General features: G+C 37.4%; 2 protein-coding genes across 5 annotated transcripts in view; one reads left to right on the forward strand and one right to left on the reverse strand.

The window, feature by feature from the left end:
• On the forward strand, positions 1-10,918 carry LOC584003 (microsomal glutathione S-transferase 2). 2 transcript variants are annotated; one of them, XM_783888.5, is made up of 6 exons: positions 1-132; positions 1,940-2,047; positions 2,484-2,583; positions 3,832-3,902; positions 7,413-7,494; positions 8,919-10,918. In XM_783888.5, the coding sequence occupies exons 2-6, from the start codon at positions 1,978-1,980 to the stop codon at positions 9,055-9,057; spliced, it is 462 nt and encodes a 153-aa protein (XP_788981.1). In that variant the 5' UTR covers positions 1-132; positions 1,940-1,977; the 3' UTR covers positions 9,058-10,918. The 2 variants fall into 2 exon arrangements, with proteins under 2 accessions (XP_788981.1, XP_030836438.1); XM_030980578.1 differs by lacking the exon at positions 1-132 and adding an exon at positions 1,680-1,834.
• LOC583980 (myotubularin-related protein 2) overlaps positions 10,188-16,724 on the reverse strand; it is a 27,890-nt gene continuing 21,353 nt past the window's right edge. The window contains exons 14-17 of one of the 3 annotated variants that reach the window (XR_004063355.1): positions 16,041-16,154; positions 15,012-15,191; positions 10,655-13,574; positions 10,188-10,563 (exon numbers count right to left, since the gene is read on the reverse strand). Coding sequence is in view for 2 of the 3 variants with exons in the window: in XM_030980576.1 (XP_030836436.1) it covers positions 13,410-13,574; positions 14,900-14,929; positions 15,042-15,191; positions 16,041-16,154 (459 nt within the window). In the remaining variant the exon portion in view is untranslated. Of the gene's footprint in view, positions 13,575-14,899; positions 14,930-15,011; positions 15,192-16,040; positions 16,155-16,724 lie in introns of all 3 variants that reach the window. The other 2 variants (XM_030980576.1, XM_783865.5) reach the window with 2 other exon arrangements.

The following is a 16,724-nucleotide window of genomic DNA, read 5'->3' on the forward strand; positions in this document are numbered from 1 at the left end:
ATACCTGTTGCTGGCCCTGGGAAATTGTATGCTTCGAGCGCATGCGCTGCTGCTATATACGACTGTGGCGATAAACGGAGGAGGTACCTTTAGAACTCAACACTGGAATTCAACTCTCCTTCGATTCTCACAGTAGGCTGACACTTTTTATGCATTAGTTATGATAAGTAATATACATAGGGTATTTAGGCCCTATTAGGAGTGTTAATTAGAGTGAAGAAACATTGCTATACAAGCAAAACTATGACCCAAAACATTTAACAGTGTGGAGTTGGGTATAAAATAACAATGGGTGTGCGTGTTGGTGACTGCAGTACTCGCCGCCACCAGCGGGGTGGCTCTGAGCAGTCGGCTGCTCGTCGGCTGCTCGATGGTCTGTATTCTGAATGAGACAATTCAGAGCTGAGCTGAACTGTTGTGTTGTTTTTGTTGGAAAGAAGAGTTATTTTATTGAAGTATATCCTGTTACGACCAGACGGACGAGTGGGTAGAATGAAAAATGTGTTATGATACAATATTTGGAGTTTCGGACAGGCAAAGTCCAAAGAAAATGGAGATTTTGTGGAAAATGAAAAATCATTTTATTTACAGATGAGATGGTTTTACCAGGGCACGAAACCTTGATAGATCTAAGTAAGTTACAAATTCATGGAGCTGGAGATCCCATTGCGATGTATATGTTGCAATGTATGTTGAAATCTTGAAATACAATGTTGCTTGAGAAATTTAGTCTGTAGACTCTAGACCTACTTGCCGTTTGGGGAATCACATAAATATCTGCATACTTTAGAATAAAGGTCCTAGGGTCTACTTACCATGTGTCAAAGAGATAAAATAGCCTTATAAATAAAATAAGATTGGCGTTTGCATTAAACTATTCACTATTCCTTGACTATTCAGTGCCTTTAACGATGCATTTGATTTGTCATAAAAGAGAAAGAAAGAATTAGACAGTGAGTAGTATAGGAAGAAATACACAGATAGACAAAATAGGAAAGGAGACAGCAAGGAGTGAGAAAGAGAGAGAGGAAGAGAGTGAGCGACTGGGGAGATAGAGAAAACTACATGGAGAGAGAGATGAACGAAAATAAGGAGAAAGAGAGAGGGGGAATGGAGGAACAACGTGGAGAGGGAGAGAGAGATAGAGAAAGAAATAAGTGACTGAGTGAGAAAGAGAGAGAGAGAGAGAGAGGGGAGGGGGGTAGAGAGGCGTAGTGATTACCTTTTCAACTCTTACACATAGATAAACATAGATAGAGAGAGAGAGATGAAGAGAGAAAGAGAGGAAGAGAGAAAGAGAGAGAGAGGGGGGGGGGGGGGGGAGGGGAAAATGAAGAACCAACCCGGAGAGGAGGCAGAGAGATAAAGAAAGATAGGGAAAGAAATACACGGTTGAGAGGGGGGGGGGGGGGTGCGGGTGTAATGACTTTCTTTTCAACTCTTCCACCTGCCAATTTTATTCTATTCCTTTACAATGACTTACAAACATTGTCCATATTTTCACAATGCCTGGCTCATTTGATAGTCTGATTTCTTGCCTCTTTCACTTTTGCATCTCATGGAAGTCTCCTATTGTTGACAACATTCCTCTTCTGGCTTAGAAATTCTTGGTTACCATGGTTTGTTTTGGTCACCAGCCAATCACTGTGCTTCCAGTCCATGCTATCTAACTTCATTACCTGTCTTGTAGGTCCTCTTGAGAGCACCATGTTTTTACAACTTTCAACTTTTCTGTACCAACCCTGCCCATCTATTGAATGGTTCTCTGCCACTCACTCATGTATGAGATTGTCTACAGAACAGCCAAATATGATGCAGTTTCTTCCTATAACGTGTAAGTTAGGGATTTCAAACTCTTTTATATTTTTAATAGAATTTGAACTTGATCCTAAATTGTGGTCCTGATTTTAAATGTTCAATTTATCTATTTTCCTCTAAGGATCCTCCACGATTCAGGGACCTGAATACTGAACCAAGATGGCACCTATTCTGTTAGAAAGCGTGATTCTACCAGCCGGTGTGTCCTTAATGCATGCATTTCAATTAAGTGAGTAAAACTATTTTATAGCACCAGAGGTCTTCTTGAGTTCTGGGCCAGTACAAGTATTTCAATCATTTTTTGGCTTTGGTAAAATATATAGCAAACTTCTGATATTAGTATATTAATTTGATGAATTTGGGATTTGCTATGTGACGTCACAATGGACGTCAGTAAATAGTTTGGCCTGAAGTTGGTTTACTAAAGCAAAACATTGACATGATCTAAATAAGACTTTATACACATGTACATTAACTTCACAATGCTTCAATGAGAAGTATCATTTCATGAAGAAGAATAAATATTGTGATCTTTTATACAGGTGGTCTTGTATATATAGGTGTGACATGGAACAGGTTTGATGTACCGATATATTTCTCCCTCCTGTTTAGTAATACCCGGTATTCGAATTTCGGTATTCCTATCACTACACTTTTGTTTACAGCATCATTTGCTCGTCAAACTGGCCAAGCAAGGAGAAAGTTTGACGTCCCATACCCAGCCATCACAGGAGATGAGAGGTTCATGCGATACTTCAGAGCACAGTAAGAAAATTACTATCACTTTTTTTTTTGTAAAGCTAGAATGTATCAAAATCTATTTAAACACTACCTACCGATCTTTGGGCTATAAAGGGTTATTGTGCACCGAACCAAAGTTGGACTGTGTACATGCCTTTCTTCAAGCACAGGGATGTCAATTAGCCTACTCACAATTCACTTTCATATTGATTGAGTGTACTTCAGCTTGCAGTATATATTTGGAGTTCATATCTTGAATATAGATTTTCACTTCTTTCTGTTGACCTTGTGTATTTTTGAGGCGCAAAGGAGGGTCAAAGATTGAAATGTCTGGAAATGTTTGCACTGATTAAATCAAGCACCTTCTTTAGTTCTACAAACTTTTCACTTATAAATACATTATTGTAGACGTTGTGTTTTTATGAAGCACACGGGATGAACAAAGGTCGAAATGTCTTGAAATAATTGAATTGAATAAATAAAGCTCCTATTTTAGTTATATAGACTTTTCACTTATAATGTTATTCTTTTAAAAAAATGATAGGAATAAAATGATTAATAAGAAATTCAGATGAAAATGAATAGATCGTCTAATGCCTCCGCCCACCTAATTATTTTTCCGGGTTCACCGTCTTTCCTGCTTTCCGTCCGTTCCGAGGACACTGCGGTTGAATACATTTTTGCAATTACTTTAACCACCTGAAATTCTGTATTTTGACTGTCCAGACTACAATGAGATTCTACATGGATCAATGTAAGGAGTGATTTGTCTGCCAACTGTTGGAAGGGTGTTTAATCATCAGCAGTGTTTAAATCATTAGTAGTGTTAAATTATTAGCAGTGTTTATCATCAGTAGTGTTAAATTATTAGCGGTGTTAAATCATAAGCAGTGTTAAATCATTAGTGGTGTTAAATCATTGGCGGTGCTAAATCATTAGCGGTGTTAAATCATCAGCAGTGTCAAATCATTAGCGGTGTTAAAGCCCTCTGGCCCTCAGCATATGATATGTACAGTCCACTTGGATTTTTGTATTTTTTGAGGAGGGAGAAAACATTTGGCCCCTACCCTACTCCCCCAACCCCCCTATATATAACCCAAGTGGCATACCTAAAGTACAAAACTCAAAGATTACGCTTCCCCACACACTTTTTTATGTGATGACCTCTTTTTGTGATTGTCAGAATATTGGTGTCCCCTCTTCTAACAAAATCCTGGATCTGCCCCTGGTTCATTCAACCCGTCATTCCATTCTCTCATGTTTCACCAACAGACAGAATACAATAGAGTTTGCACCCATCTTCTACCCCCTCTTATGGTCTGCTGCCCTCTTCTGTCATCCAGGTAAGATTAGTAAAATATAATTCTTTTGAGCGTGTGTCATAAACATTTTAAACGGCACAAATTTTGTTTTGGACCGATATAAAGGCACAGAGGAGTTTTCTTTCTCTTCATGAAATTGAAGATTGGTTAATGGACTTTTAAGTTTGGTATCAAGTAATAATGTTTATATGAATATGAAGGAATAATATAATTAAACAAAACATTTCTCAAAAAAGTATTTTTGTGGTGGTACTGTACTGGTGTTGATAATAATTGATTATGATTAGTCTTGTCCTTATTTTGGTATTCCTTTAGTTCATTTTATTTTATTTTTTCTGAAGACGAAATGCGCTATAGAAGCCTAGGTTATTATTCAGTGTGAGGGGTTGTCTCTTCGACATTGAAATAAAAAGCAATTTATGTGTGTTTGCACAAAATGCATTTGTAAGCCTACACTGCAGATGTGTCTACTGAGCGTAATCCTGCAACTTTTGTGAATAGCAAACTAAATACATCAACTTACTTTACTTTAATCCATCAATGTTGATAGGACAGCCTGTTCATCGATCGATTGAGTTCCTTTACATCAATATTTCAGTTTGTTGTGACTTCGTGTCTAGGTGTGTGTGTGTGGAGGGTGGAATAGTTCTGCACTCTACTTGTAGTTACTTTTAGGGTCATATAATGAAGGTGATTTTTTTCCAATAATTATCCAGTTTGTTTGGGAGGAATTTACGGATGGAGCATTAACCACTTCTTGAGATAGGTTATTCCATGTGTCCACTACTGAGTCTGATGTCAAGGTATGCAAATTTTGTCTCTAGTTTGAGTGTAAGGCCTTGTGTTCCGTCTTCCTTGCATAAATGCAGTAGGTCTGTCCGAGTGGTGTATAGGCCATGGAGGTACTTGTAAACATCGATCATATCTCCTCTCTTCCTGCGATGGGCAAGAGACGGTAGCTTCAGGTATCTCAGACGTGTTTTGTATGGTTGATTCTTCAAAATGGGTACCATCTTTGTAGCTCTTTGTTGGATGCTTTCAAGTCTCCTCTGTTCACCTATCCTGTATGGTGACCATACAGCTTGTTTGTACTCCAAGACAGACCTTACAAGGCCTGTATGTGTACAAGAATTTGAAAGTGTCCTTGTCGATGTTTGTGAACGATCTTCGTATTACCCCCAGTGGCCTGTTGGACTTGGATACAGCATGGGAGATGTGGTATTTAAAAGTAAGCTTAGAATCGACAAGCACACCAAGATCCCTTTCCACTTTCGATTCTTTCAGGATTGTAGTTTCATTGCCAATTCTTCATGCAATATTCATAACTTGAGGGAGACTTACAATTTTCAACACAATACACTTTTCTGGGTGGAATCTAAGCTGCCATATATCTGACCGTTCCTGCATCTTCATCAGATTATCATGCAATTTCTGGGAATCTTTGTAGGTATCACATCTGGTATACAGTTTTGTGTCATCTGCCAAAAGCTTAATTCTGGACTCTATGACATCAGGAAGGTCATTTATGTAGATCAGGAATAACAGCGGCCTGAGTAAACTCCCTTGCGGAATTCCACTCAGCACTGATGACCATTCGAACCGTTGACCCTTCACTAACGCTGTCTCCTTCCAACTAAGAATGCTTCAAGCCATCCCAGTGTCTGAACATGGATGCCAAAGGCTTCAACTTTCTGCAGTAATGGATTATGGGGTACTGAATCAAAAGCTTTCATAAAGTCCATGTAAATTGCATCAACATTACTTCCCTCTTCTAAGGTATGTGTTCAGTCGTTGAGTACTTCCAACAGATGAGTGGTACAGGAGCGACCAGCAACGAAGCCATGTTGGTGTGCAGATAACATCTCATTTGTTGACAGGTGTTTGATGAAGTGCTTTCTCATCATGCATTCAAATATCTTGCACACAACACATGTGAGACTCACTGGTCTCTATAGTTTCTGCTTTCTTGCTTGTTTCCTTTTTTGAAAATGGGTGTAACATTAGCTGATTTTCAGTCTAGGGGTAATTCTCCCTTATGAAGTGATTCAACCACTTCATTGTCTGCTTTCTTTTCCATTTCCTACGATAGACTTTTGAAGTTAGTTGTTAATAACTCGAGAGCTTTGCCTTCCACTGGATTTCAGGTTTGCAAAGCATTTTTTTCTCAGTCTTAGTATATGGTAGGCATTTGAAGCACATCCATCCTTGGCAAGAGCTACAATGTAGCATGTCAATTTTACGCCTTGAATTATTATACTGTAGATAGTTCTGCATGGTCCAATACATGGAGTTTGAGTTTAGTTGAACTGTGTCTGACTACTATCAATCCCACTGTCCGCCAAAATTACATCTGCGGAGATTCTGACATTTACAATAAAGAATATGACAAGTTCATGTTGTATCGTCCCTATAGGAGCCAAAAGGGCGTAAAGTCTATGTTTAAATACATGAATTCACGTCATTCTAGCTCAAAACATAAGATTGTCTGAAAGTCACCATTTGGTAAAAGAAAACTAAATGACAACCCATCAGTTACCTGTGTGTGTGTGTAGCAGTATGACATTGAAAATTCGTATTTCCTTAATTATCCCCTCGCCGACGCCTCGCTGACGAAGTCGGAGGGAATATAGAAACGCTGCCGTGCGTGCGTGCGTAATTTAGTTTCCGATCGATAACTTTAGTAATATTTGACAGATTTTAATGAAATTTGATATGAATGTAAATGATATCAAAATACAGGCTAAGGTCGATTTTGGAGTACGTAGGTCAAAGGTCATAGCTCGTCCGTCAGTGCGTGCGTCCGTAACAAATTTGGTTTCCGATTGATAACTTCAGTAATGTTTGACGGATTTTAATGAAATTTGATATGAAGGTACATGATATCCAAATACAGGCTAGGTTCGATTTTGGACTATGTAGGTCAAAGGTCATAGCTCATTAAATATGCAAATCTGGTTTCCATTCGATAACTTGAGTAATGTTTGACAAATTGTTATGAAATTTGATATGACGGTACATGGTATCAAAACACAGCCTAAGTTCAATTTCCGAGTATGTAGGTCAAAGGTGAAAGGTCATAGCTCATTAAATTTGCAAAAACACCTAATTATATAGTATGTGAAAATGTGGTTAACTTCCTTGCTTATAGGTAACTTGTTCTGATGTATACTTGTTTTTCGTTGTAATCCTGCTTTTAATGAATTGTTTAGCACAGTTTACACATGAGGACAGTTGAGTTTGGTGCAATGTATGCTGTACGACATCGTTTTTTCCTTCATATTTCATCCAAAAATGACGGCTGAATAAAAGTGCTTTCTGGTATCCCAACTATTAATCATCATGTCAAGAGATTTTCATTCATGAATAGAATGTATGGATAAATGTCATATGTCATTAGAAGCACATTGGACAACAGAATTGGCCAGAAATAATATCACAAACCTGTACATGTATATCTTGAAACTGATCAGTTCAAATGTTCAATGGGTTAAAATTATTTTGTTGTCCTGCATGGTGACTTTTTCTTTCCAGTCCCAGCAGCCCTTGTTGGACTGGTGTACCTGTATGGCCGTAGCCAGTACTTCAAGGGATATGTCAAGGAGGTCAAAGGAAGGTAAGTTCCCTTCAGAAATGTTTGTTCCGTAGATGCGGGTACGGTGTTTGTCCCTCAAATAGGTAAAATGGATATTAATGTGTACCGATCACCTACAAAATATGATTTGCATACAACTAGAACAGGGAGGATGAAGAAAATAATGAATAACATAAAATACCGCCCAAGGTGGACTTGGGTTGTGTGCGGGCACACAAGTCATGTTGATTTTAATTGAAAGTGTATTTGAACTTGTAATATATGAAGATTGTATTTTGATTATAGTGTACCAGTACTGTAGGGACATGAAATCTCTAACACACAGAGCATTTTGGGGTGATCGGTATATCTAAGATCCAACATCATTGTTTGTAGACGATACTGGTACAGTAGTGCACAGCACAGCATATCCCAATCTGTTATACTGTTTGCATTTCCCCTATCCAGCACAGATGATACCAACTACATGGTCATTTTTATGCCTCCTCCTACAGAAAGTGATGCCAAAAAACAAAAATCATGTTTAGCGTCCCTGCCCGCTTCCTTTTGGGGGCCGCCTCCTTTTTTCTTTTTTAAAGGAAAAAAACAGGAAAAACACTGCTAAAATGATTGCTAAATGATTTTGAGCGGCCATTTTGAAGAAGAAAAAAAGGGTCTCCTCCCTATTTTTCTAAAAGGCAGGTCGCTAAACATGTTTGTTTTGTTATTTGGCCGAACTCGATATCTCAAGAACCTTCAGACTTGAGCTTCAGACTTGATGATAGCATGTACATATATCACCATAGGAAGACAATCTGATCAGATTTTGGAGTATTAGGTCAACATTATAGCGATATCTTAAGAACCACTAGAGAAACAAAGCTCAAACTTGGTGATAGTATGTTCTGTATGTATCACCATAGGAAGATGATCTAATCAGATTTTGGGGTTCAAAGGTCACAGAGGTCAATTACTGAAATTTCAGATTTTAGCCTTGCTATTGCCATATCTTAAGAACCATAATAGATACAGTAGGCTTTTATTGTGATATGTCACAAATGATTCTATCCATTTCATATACATTTCCTATACTGAATTTATGGTGGAGGCATATAGGAGATGCAGTCACATTTTCAAAAATTGAAATATTTTGTTTGTATCTTGAACAAGCATCAGCTCCCGATTATGAAATTAAATTATTGACAGTTACCCCCAAAATCAAGAAAAAATTACTACAATAAACCCCCCCCCACCCCCACCCCCACCAAAAAAGGCTCATATAAATCTTTTTTGCCCATTTTACTTCTTTGTTTTGTAGATAGTGATTATCATTTTTTTTTTAAACAGTCAATAAATATTGAAAATTGTTAAAGGTTGTTAAATGATTTTATATGTACATATACTGAGCTATTGATATCAAGCGTGTAGCCCATCATGTCTATGTTTTCTGTACTTTCTCCGAACAGACTCTTTGGTTTTGGTGTCTGCGTAAATGCCTTGAAGCTCCTCATGGCAATGTCTGTAGGCGGTATAGCCCACTTCGCTCTCGTTACCTACGCTGGTGTCGACGTGAAACGGATGGTCATGGCCAGACTGAATTTATAATCTGAAACTCAAACTTCACCTTTAACCCGACAGAACAGGCACTACCAAAGGCTGCGAAGTACTTCTGGGTCATACCTTTAAGTTGGGGCAAAAATTATGGCGATGTCCATGTAACATTGGTATGAGATCTTGTACTACACATGAAAGATAAATTTATATGTAATGAAAGTGCCCTGCCAGAATCACAATGTTAGTTTCAAATCTTATCATTTATCAATGTGGAATTTGATTTACTACTGGCAAATGTTTCTGGCTAGATATGTACACTATTTTGAGATTTAAAAAAAAAGAGGCCTATAAATTATTGCTCCTACTATGAATTAAACTGAAATATGTGATTTACTAAATGACTTCTGATTATGAAGAAACAGATTTTGTTAATTTTTTGAAAATTAATTATTGAATATCCATGTACATAATATGCTGCGAAGAATTGAGAAATATGTCTATTTTGTGCCATTTTTTAATGTCAATGCAGTTCTTGTCTATGCATTCCTCAATCCACCAGTTCAAAGTGACAACTCAAAGTGCTAAAATTGATATTTGTGGTGTATTTTCTTTGGAGAGATAATAGTTATGGCCCCCCCCCCCTTCATGAAATTGAATAATCAGGTTGGCATGTGTTTCAAGAGAAGGTTGAGTTCTGGGGAAAAAAAGATGTGAGCTACCTTCCTTACATTAAAAAAAAAAATGTCTACTGAAATATGTCCTCATATTTGAAATAAGACGAGTAATTACCTCCACACTCCAGTTTCTTTCATGATGCAATCGCATGACCAGAACTCAATTTTATCTTTTATAAACATTCATTTAATGTATATATACTTTAATTAGATCTTCATGAACTGTCAATTTCATATAGAATGTATATGTTGGTACTTGGTAGAATTTGATTTTGGTATCAAACTGGGACACACAACCCCAATAATAAGCCATTCCAGTGACACTGGGCAGACACTTGTACAACCCATTGAGATGACTGCTGGTCTGCATTTATGTAATCATTCATTATGTATACGCAGGTGGAAGTATTCTTTTCAAGAGGGCAATATTCATGGGGGCCATTTGTACAAGTGGCTTATTGACACATCCATATAAGGCAATGAAATACTAGATATTAGACAGTGATATTCCAATTCCATCGTAGCATTTTATTGTTGGATCATGAAGTGTTCTATTCTACAAATGTACAAATGTTTCACATTCATTAGAATTTACACATTTACAGACACGAGACATGCAGTGCTTGAAGTTTGAGATGAAATCATATCCATTTTTAATTTGAAAAGCATCGGACCAAAGATGTATTAATTCTGTAATGATAAGAGTTAAATGTAATCATGTATTTAATTATTTGAACCATGTTTTATTGTAATAAGTACATGTGTATAATCAAAGTTAATTACTGTGAAGTGCAGCAATATGAATTGTTCCATTCAAAAATTCATGTTGATCTTTAATGTCATTTTTGTTCTATCTGCTAAGCTCTACCCGTAAAAAAAAAACCTCCAAAAGCAAATGACTTTTGTGACATCATGCCAGTCAGCTAGATGAACAAAAGAAATTTGTATGTCCCTTCCCATCAACTGCCTCAAACATAGTGCCAAGCAACAACATGAAGAAAAGGGTTTCAATCAGCTATTGTATGAAAACGTGCAATAAGGTCTTTTGTTCATCTAGCCGACAAAAGTCATTTGCTTTTGGAGGGTTTTTTTGGGGTGGAGCTTAGCAGGTAGAACAAAAGTAATTAAAAAATAATTTATTTTATGATATGGTGTATACAAAAGTCAACATGAATTTGTAATCGTACACAAATGATTTGCTCGCGCCATTTTAACTTGAGGGTAAACAAACCCCCGACCTCTAGAGTCAGTTTACGCGTAAACCAGGATGGCACCCATAACCGTAAACTGGTGTATTGCCAGGGATTGCACTCTCCACTCATTTAGCAATACGCTATGCCATTCTCGAGCTGGAAAGTTGAAGGGCGTTTGATGTACATTAATACCTTGATAATAAAGAATTCTTATTGAAATTCCTTGTTTTAGTATTTCTGTCTCTTACACCCTTTTACCATTCATAGTAAAAAAAATACATCCATTCACGATTAAAAACATTTTAAAGAAAGGGTATCAAAAAGGCATTTCGAGAAAGTTCATTTTCTGCCCTTTCATACGACTTCTCAATCAGAGAAAATGAGCCAGGAATAACAAATTAGCAACAAACTCTGTTTCGGTGACGATCAGCCATACACGAAGTTATGAAAATTCAAGCAAACGGAAATATTCCTGGCTCTTTTTCCACCATTTAGGAGTCTTATGAATGGGCAGAAAATGATGGTACCCTTTCTTCAAATTGTTTTTAATCACTCATGCGTAATTCATTAATCAAAATTGTGATTAAGTTATGATAACTCATCTATAATTCTCGGTTTCATTTTTTTCTGGGTCGCACTGTATATGAATGGTACAAGGTCCTTTGCGGTCTGCTTTGGGGTCTAAAAGCGTAAAGAAGAGTTAATTTATATTGCACATAACATTAACAAGGTGCATATGTACAATCACCTTCAACTGATTTACTGCTTTTATCATAAGTTAAGAACCCAACATTCTACATATGTGTTGTTACATGAAAAAAAAGGAAATACAAAATGTTGAAGTATATATATGTAACAAAAAGAGTTCATCATGAACATGCATGTATACAAAGTCACAGATAAATAAATACTTTTACATTAATTTGGATACATGAATATAAATCATACTCACTAATATCATTACAAGCACAAATTCTCTGAAATAACTATCAATAAGTGCAATTAATTTGATGCCCAAAATGCTAAAAAAAGGGAACATAATTCCTTGCTTAAACAGTAGATGAACTAGAAGATTGAGGTTCTGAAAGAAACTAAGTTCCGTAGTCGGCGAAAATTAGAGGTAACACTTTTGATAGAGATCAAGCTCAAAGAATTCTATGGACCTAAATTTTCTTCTCGGTCTATGATTAAAATACTGCACATCTAATACAAAGAAGGGACCTACATGGACACATCAACATGATCGGACAGATAATGTCATCGTTGGTGCAAAGATTAAGAACCTCTGGGTGCAACTAGGGCACTGCTAGGGTATGTCTGGCTTAGCAATAACTATACATAATGGAAGATGTATACAGTATGGTATTAGATACCGTTAGTTGATACCTCAAACTCCAATTAAACAACATCTATTACAGATATAAATTGTCTTTCCACAATAAGTGAATCTCCAAATAACTATGTTTGTATTTTTTTCTATAAAGGCATTAATCATTTACATCACAAAGCTTGGATATGACATATATGACAAAATTAAAAGTAGAAATCTTAAAAGTCTCGCACATATTGCAAGATAGTGACAAAAAGAACCTAAGACGCTAGTTTGCACACATGCACAATTTTGCTGTAGCATAATGAAATATGGAAAAGTTTATGTACAAGTTTGCAATTTGCTTGCTTTGCCTCATAAGATAGAAAATTGGGGTAGCATTTTGGATAAACCCCTTTCCTCACCTTTGATAATGATCGACTCTCTGTTTCCATCGAGAGGTACATCTTCAAACCTGCTTAATATTGAAGCTGATCCAAGACGCAAGAGTTCCAATTTCAAACACAAACTCCCAGGTTTGCCCAAACATCTACTTCAATGGAACAATACACAAACCAGTAAAGGCTTATGAAATGAAACATTGGTTTCGTTTGACTTCTCATGTACAACCTTCACTATTTACTGTAGCACATATTCTTTTCAATTGAACAACAGGTTTTCGTAACAGCTTTCTGTTTCCTAAAGGACTTAAATATATTCTGAAGGTAAAACCTGAGACATCGTACAAATGATACACACAAATAATCTGAACAAGAAGATGTATGGCTATAGCTTTTTTATACATGAACAGAGACTGTGAAAAGAGTTTATCTCTTGAGGACAAGTTGAAACCGGTTGTACGACAGTTGCTCTAGCCACAATTGCTCAGTGGTCAATTTCTAACAGTAAAAGCATTTCTCATTTTAACCCTGGTCCCATCATTATATGTATCCTTAACCCTTAGCATGAAACAAAACTAAACCCAATCACTACCCTGAAGCCCTATACAGTCAAACCTGTCTATAGCGACCACCCAAGGGAAACACAAAAAATGGTCTTTGTAGACAGGTTCCTTCAGAGCATGTTTCAATGAGAAACCATTTTCAAGGGAAACAACAAATGTAGTCTTTGTAGACAGGTGGTCACTAAAGCAGGTTTGACTGTACCTTAGAAAAATTAAGCCAGGAGCAAATGTTGCTGGAGCATGTGTTGGATCAACCCTAACCCTTAGGCATTGACAGGACTTGTGATCTTTGGGGGCGAGGCCGTTCCACCTGGAGTGGACTGGAGCCCTAGATCCCTGGCCTCAATCTCCTTCTGTAGCTCCTCCACCTGTCGCTGGAGCTGGGTTCTCAGCTCCAGGAGCTCCTTGTTCCTCTGGTGTACTGGCTCCTGTATGGAGGGGGGTGGGGGAGACAAATTCATATGAAGCGATCTGGCATTGGGGAAATACCAAAATATATTTCATTGAAGTCTTGATCATTAGCAGAATTCATTCATTCAAAGCCACAGTTCCAATTTCATTAACATTACCTGTACTTTCTAATGTCTATACCAAAATCACTATTTCCACTATCATGTTGATGAATGTGATCAAGAGAGTTTTTACCTACATATATTCTTTGAACAATAAAGCAACACAAATGTATTAATTTAATATCTTCTGAAATTAATATGCAACAAAAAAATTCTGTGTCAAGAATGAACAATTTTTCAAGATTATACTATGTAAATTTGAACTAAATTTAAAATGTACCAATCTCCCCAAAATATTTGTGCTCTGTATGTTAGGGGATCCCTGTTGCTATATTACCTAACAAAACAAGGTGAATGTGACTGTGTCTCCAATATGCCTCTGCTTTAATACATGTATGTTCAATGATCAACAATCCTCATTAACCCAGACTCTATTCATTTCATGCTTTTAGATTGCAGCTATGTCATTCAATCGACTACTGAGGCCTGACTAGCATAACAACAGCTTATCTATACAAACTTGACTATTGACATACCACATTACCAGTCTTGCATGTAAGTGGACACATTCTTCACCTATTTTACACCTAAAACTTCTGTCAATGACATACTTGTTATAGTTTACCTATCACTCAAATACAGTTTGCTCTATTTGACGCTTTACCATACCGGTAATAACATAGGAGTTTCAATATTTAAACTCCTACGCAGAGATATTGTAAGTTTTAGTTCAATTCAATTTTGCGCAGCATGTAATTAGGCTATTTGACGCGCCCATACAAGCTTCAACTTGGGTTCTGTGCATCCTTTTGGGGTTCCATTTTAAGTTATCCATTTATTTTCTTCATACTTGACCCTTAGCCTGTATATTGACAGCAATTTAAGGTTGCTTTGTCCATTCTAACTGTAAATAAATGATTTTTTTAATTGATAAACTTAATAAAGGATGGTATTTTCATCATTATCATCATAATTCTGGGACTTGTCTAGCAGTAATTGTCCGTTGGAGGGTCAGCTCTCTGTCTTCGCCCACAAACTGATTCAGCGGACCCCGGTTCGAGACCAAGTCGTGTCTTTGGGATGGTGACGTTAAAAGTCGGTCCCCAGACGGAGATAATCATATCTGATTGAGAGGTGATAGAAAGGAATGGAATCGGGCATGCGTTTGAATAAATTACAAGAGTTTCCACTCCTTTCTATCACCTCCCTGCACAGACCCATCTTCATTGATCACGTCAGACCTGTGGTTTCATCCGTGGGTTCCATCTGATGTCGTAGGAAGTCCACAGTTCAATCCAAACACACACACACACACACACACATACAGACTCGTCTTCATTGATCACGTCATACCTGTGGTTTCATCCTGGGGTTCCATCTGATGTAGTAGGAAGTCCACAGTTCAATCCTCCTCATGCTGGCCACGGGGAAGAGCACATGTTGATGCATGTAGCTGGCATACATGGGGTTGATGAACTCTTCCATGCTGCTGTTGATGTAGGACCAGAGGGAAACGGTCTTCGTCTTCACTTGCTGGAAAGGAAAGGAAAACAAAGCAAAGGATACAGCATTCAGGGATGATCCACTAGGTAGTGTGCGACACTCACAGGGCTAGCAGACCTGCCAAACTCTGGAGATCAAAAAACTTCTTTAATCCCAAAAAGTTGTATTTTACTGACAAAAGTATCAATGCCTCTTGCAGTTCCTACATACAGGAAAAATTTAGACTGAAAATAACAGAGGTGTGTTCGATGAACCAATCAACACCCCCAAATTGCCGATGTGAGATGATTGTAGGATATTTACAGGACAGAATGGGCATTTTGCCATAGTTTTTTTTGTTGGAAAATCATATTTTATTGAGGAAAATCATACTGCCTTATTTACTTCTAAAAATCGTACAAAATACGATTAAATTGTACAGGTTGGCCTCTCTGGGGGGCTAGGCAAGTAGGTTCTGTTTTTTTCACAATTCGTTCTCTATCTAATGGTTCCTCCAGTGCTCAATGACATTTCAGTTACTCTCGGCAAAAATCATCACTATCATCTTCCATTTGTCCCATGCTGTGGAGTTCAACATTTAACTTCCCTTATGGCCCTTCATCAAGCCTTCCAGTCCTCAGTATCAACCTGGTTGAGACCAGGGGGGGCGTTTCACAAAACTTGTCATTAGTGACAAATTACAGTTTCTGTTATAAGCTACTGCAATCCTTGATTCTGATTGGTCATCAGCAGATTTGTCACTGATTTTAGTCCTTTGTCAATGAAAAAAGTCTTTTTGAAACGGGTCCCTGATGCTCTCATGCCTCAACTCAGATATTTCCAGATCATCCTGAAATTCTATGAACTGTGTAGACACACCCTAAGGGAATGACAACCTACCTCCTTAACTCTTTCCCTCTCACAGTTAAAGAGGAACGTTCCAAAGAGACAGCTGTACAGGTGGTCCAGTATGGTGATCAGGAAATGTTCGTTGAATTCAAAAGCATTAGGGAACTGCAAGAAAAAATCAATAACATAATGAATCCTTGTAGGCTTCTACCGTTATACAAACTTTTGTCACTGGAACAAGTTTAACATTTTTTAATTTTCATTTACAAAATAATATTCTTCAGGAAGGGAAGGGGGTAACTCACACAAATCAGAAGTTACAAGGCAGAAGGTACAATATATATGTATCAAAATTATATTGCAGACTATTGTCAGTCGGAGGAAAAAGAATCTGGGCAATGTTTCAGAAACCATCACAAGTACGTGCTCGCTGACATCCCCTTGAAACATATTTTAAATTTAATACACATGTTTCAATGTGATGTTGGTGAACTTGGAACTGTTTTGTTAAAGGCGGCTCTGATTGCCTGGGAATCATAATGATATTAGACTGGTCTCGAGTCTGTCCTCGATTTGAAGCTGAATGTTTTTTTTTTCTTCCAACATGAAGGCTTACTATACCCCTTTTAATTTGGAAATTTTGTAATGATCATTTGGAACCCCAGTAAGGAATAGATAACAAGTTTTAAGGCCTATTTCTTTTGATGTTTTATTTTCTTCTGAAACTGGATCACA

The sequence above is a fragment of the Strongylocentrotus purpuratus genome, unplaced genomic scaffold, assembly GCF_000002235.5.
Source record: "Strongylocentrotus purpuratus isolate Spur 01 unplaced genomic scaffold, Spur_5.0 spur5_scaffold_11, whole genome shotgun sequence".
NCBI classification, from domain to species: domain Eukaryota; kingdom Metazoa; phylum Echinodermata; class Echinoidea; order Camarodonta; family Strongylocentrotidae; genus Strongylocentrotus; species Strongylocentrotus purpuratus.